The sequence below is a fragment of the Etheostoma cragini genome, unplaced genomic scaffold (genome assembly GCF_013103735.1).
Source record: "Etheostoma cragini isolate CJK2018 unplaced genomic scaffold, CSU_Ecrag_1.0 ScbMSFa_1714, whole genome shotgun sequence".
NCBI classification, from domain to species: Eukaryota; Metazoa; Chordata; class Actinopteri; order Perciformes; family Percidae; genus Etheostoma; species Etheostoma cragini.
Genome location: NW_023265797.1, coordinates 1 through 3709, shown reverse-complemented (window position 1 = coordinate 3709; position 3709 = coordinate 1). Strand labels below are relative to the sequence as shown.

Sequence of the window (3709 nt, the reverse complement as noted above, 5' to 3'; positions counted from 1 at the left end):
CGGCAGCAAAGCGCCGCTGGTCGGGGTCTAACCCGCGCCCGCTGCGACCAACAGCGAACCCCCCTATATGGGCGCCCGCTCTCCCAGCTGAGCCACCCGGGCGCCCGTTGCTTCTACCTTCCGAGGATCCTCGTCCGTTTGAACCCTGAACCCTGAACCACTAGAACTTGATGACGAACATCCACAGCTGGTTTCGGACTGGATCGGTGTGGATTCTCATGTGCACGTTGAAAACGTCCTTACGCCTGAACCCTTTCCCGCAGGTCTTGCAGGAGTACGGCTTGTCCCCCGTGTGAGTTCTCATGTGCCTCTGTAACGCTGAGTCGTCATGGTACCTCTTGCTGCAGGTCTTGCAGCCGTACGGCTTCTCCCCGGTGTGGATTCTAACGTGGACGTTGAAAACGTCCTTGCGCCTGAACCCTTTCCCGCAGGTCTTGCCGGGGTACGGCTTCTCCCCCGTGTGAGTTCTCATGTGCCTTATCAACGCCGACCCTTGATGGTGTCTTTTGCCGCAGGTCTTGCAGGCGAACGGCTTGTCCCCCGTGTGGATTCTCATGTGCTGGATCAAGGCACTGTTGCTTATTAAATCTTTTCCACATGTTTTACAAGAGAACAGCTTCTCGCCAGTATGGCTTCTCACGTGGGCCGACAAGGAAAACCTACGGCTGAAATTCTTTCCGCAGGTTTGGCAAGAATACGGCTTTTCACCTGTGTGGGTCCTCAGGTGTGTCTTCAATGTTGAATTACGCGTAAAGTCTTTCCCACATGTGGGACATCTGAAGGACTGTTTACCTGTCTGGGTATCAGGGTGAGTCTCTGAGGTGTTAGTGTTGTCTACGTTGTTGCTGAGTCTTCTCGTCTTGCGTCGTCTCTTCTTTGGTTCTGGCTCTGCATTTCTAGCTGGTCCTGAGTCTCCGTGCTGGCCTCCTTTCTGGTCTGGGCTCTCAGCTTCATGAGAGTTGCAGACATGTTGCTGTGGGAGCTCTGGGGGGACAGACAACACAAGACCAGAACACCAGACTGTAAACATGCTGAATGCAGCTATGGGGGGTAAAAAGTGGAACCAATACTGAAGTTATTAAATCTGCATTCTATCTAATCTTCAGCAGGCTCCAAAAATAAATGTGATCTATTAGACTATAAGAGAAAATTTATTTACAACGTTTTCATAATGAGATTTTATGTCTCAATCACTAGTTGGAGCGGTCTAGACCTGCTCTATCTGTAAATTATAGAGCGGTCTAGACCTGCTCTATCTGTAAATTATAGAGAGGTCTAGACCTGCTCTATCTGTAAATTATAGAGAGGTCTAGACCTGCTCTATCTGTAAATTATAGAGCGGTCTAGACCTGCTCTATCTGTAAATTATAGAGTGGTCTAGACCTGCTCTATCTGTAAATTATAGAGAGGTCTAGACCTGCTCTATCTGTAAATTATAGAGAGGTCTAGACCTGCTCTACCTGTAAATTATAGAGAGGTCTAGACCTGCTCTATCTGTAAATTATAGAGCGGTCTAGACCTGCTCTATCTGTAGATTATAGAGTGGTCTAGACCTGCTCTATCTGGTCTAGACCTGCTCTATCTGTAGATTATAGAGAGGTCTAGACCTGCTCTATCTGTAGATTATAGAGAGGTCTAGACCTGCTCTATCTGTAGATTATAGAGCGGTCTAGACCTGCTCTATCTGGTCTAGACCTCCTCTATCTGGTCTAGACCTGCTCTATCTGTAAATTATAGAGCGGTCTAGACCTGCTCTATCTGGTCTAGACCTCCTCTATCTGGTCTAGACCTGCTCTATCTGTAAATTGTCTTGAGATAACTCTTGTTATGATTTGATTTGATAAATAAAACTGAATTGAATGATAGGCCACTACAGCGTGACGCAGGGTAGCATTTCCGGGTCTCCCCCCCCGCGCCGCACCATCATTAGAAATGATTGACAGACCGGTGTTCTGGCTGCACCGTCTGACGCTTAGCGACGGTAACCACGGCACTGTGTACATTAAAATAGACCTGACCATGTTATTGGGTGCTGTGTCTTAATCTTTGACCGTGCCGCTGGGCTTTCACTTCAAAGGTATTGGAATAGGCATCTATTGTTTAGAATTCGGTAGCATGTTGCTAACCAAACTAGCTAGTGCTAGCATTAGTTCATGTTAATTTAAGGGAAAGTCTGCAGATTTTCTAAGTTCTTTCGTACATGCTGATGAACAGCAGTTCTCGGAGGTCTCCCCTTTGTGAGTTCTCATTTGGACCAACAAGACACTATTTTGGTCAAATCTTTTCCAAGAATATGACTTCTCACCTGTGTGGACTCTCAGGTGTTTCATCAAAGCAGAATTACACTTTAAGCCTTTTCCACATGTGGGACATCTGAAGGACTGTTTACCTGTCTGGGTATCAGGGTGAGTCTCTGAGGTGTTAGTGTTGTCTACGTTGTTGCTGAGACTTCTGGTCTTGCGTTGTCTCTTCTTTGGTTCTGGCTCTGCATTTCTAGCTGGTCCTGAGTCTCCATGCTGGCCTCCTTTCTGGTCTGGGCTCTCAGCTTCATGAGAGGTGTGAGAGAGGAGCTGGTGGTCCCTGTTTGCTGCTGACACCACAGAGGTTAGAACCGGCATGTGGACTATAGACTCTTTCTCTGCTGCCCTTAGAGGGTCACCATCAGGACTGAAGTTCAGAGTCTGGCCTTCACTGTGGTCCCTTTCCTCAGAAGTAGGAGTCAACATAAAGGTCTCAGTCTCCATCTTCAGGACAAGCTGCTCTCCCTCCGGACTGGTGCACAGGTCCTCCTGGTCCTCTTTTATCTGTGGAGGCTCTGGGTCCTCTTGGTCCTCCTGGTCCTCTTTAATCTGTGGAGGCTCTGGGTCCTCTTGGTCCAGACTGGAGTTCCTCTCCTGAATCCAGAGGTGCTGGTCTGAGAGAACCTCCTCCTCCTTACAGACATGTTGCTGTGGGAGCTCTGGAGGGACAACAACACAAGAAAGAGGATCCTACTGTTATTGGAGAGAAGACCAGAACCTCTTTTTCTTGAGACCATAGACTGTAGAAATAATGGACCGAGTATCCGGGTCAGACCGGCGAAGCAGGTGAACAGGTGAAGCAAATCCTGAATCTCCTTAAAGCTTTAACGCTGCATTCTGTCTCATTTTCAGCACGCTCCAAAGAGAAGTTGTTACAAAACATGAACAGATTTCTCTCAAATTAGTTGTTTGTATTCGTGAGTTCTCACTAAAATAATGATAGTTTGTAATAATTTGAGGAATATCATCAATAGCACAACCCCCCCCCCCCACTGCCACATCCAGAAGTCCTCCGATGACACAGCCGTTGTTGGTTTTGTTTCTTAGGGGACCGCCCATGGACCAGGTCGGGTATCAGGGACTTTGTCAGCTGGTGTGAGCTCAACACCAGCAGGACTAAGGAGATGATCGTGGACTTCAGGAGGAGAACATCCCCCTTCTCACCGGTGAGCCTCCAGGGATCGGACTTTGAGGTACTGGAGAGCTCCAGGTTCCTGGGTGTTCCCCTGAACAATAAACTGAACCGGACTGATAACCCCCATGACCTCTACAAGAAGGGCCAGAGTCCTCCATCTGCTGAGGAGACCCAGCTCGGACCGGGACAGGAGCAGACAATGTGGTCTGCTGGAGGGGGGCAGCTCGGACCGGGACAGGAGCAGACAATGTGGTCTGCTGGAGGGGGGGCAGCT

At 48.8% G+C, this 3709-nt stretch overlaps 1 protein-coding gene across 1 annotated transcript; it reads right to left on the bottom strand.

Moving 5' to 3' along the window:
* Positions 1–160: 160 nt before the first annotated feature.
* LOC117940106 (zinc finger and SCAN domain-containing protein 2-like) lies at positions 161–3359 on the bottom strand. Its single transcript, XM_034865489.1, has 4 exons — positions 3294–3359; positions 2841–2990; positions 2390–2795; positions 161–984 (listed from the first exon to the last, which is right to left on the bottom strand). The coding sequence occupies exons 1-4, from the start codon at positions 3357–3359 to the stop codon at positions 161–163; spliced, it is 1446 nt and encodes a 481-aa protein (XP_034721380.1).
* Between the last annotated feature and the right edge of the window lie 350 nt (positions 3360–3709).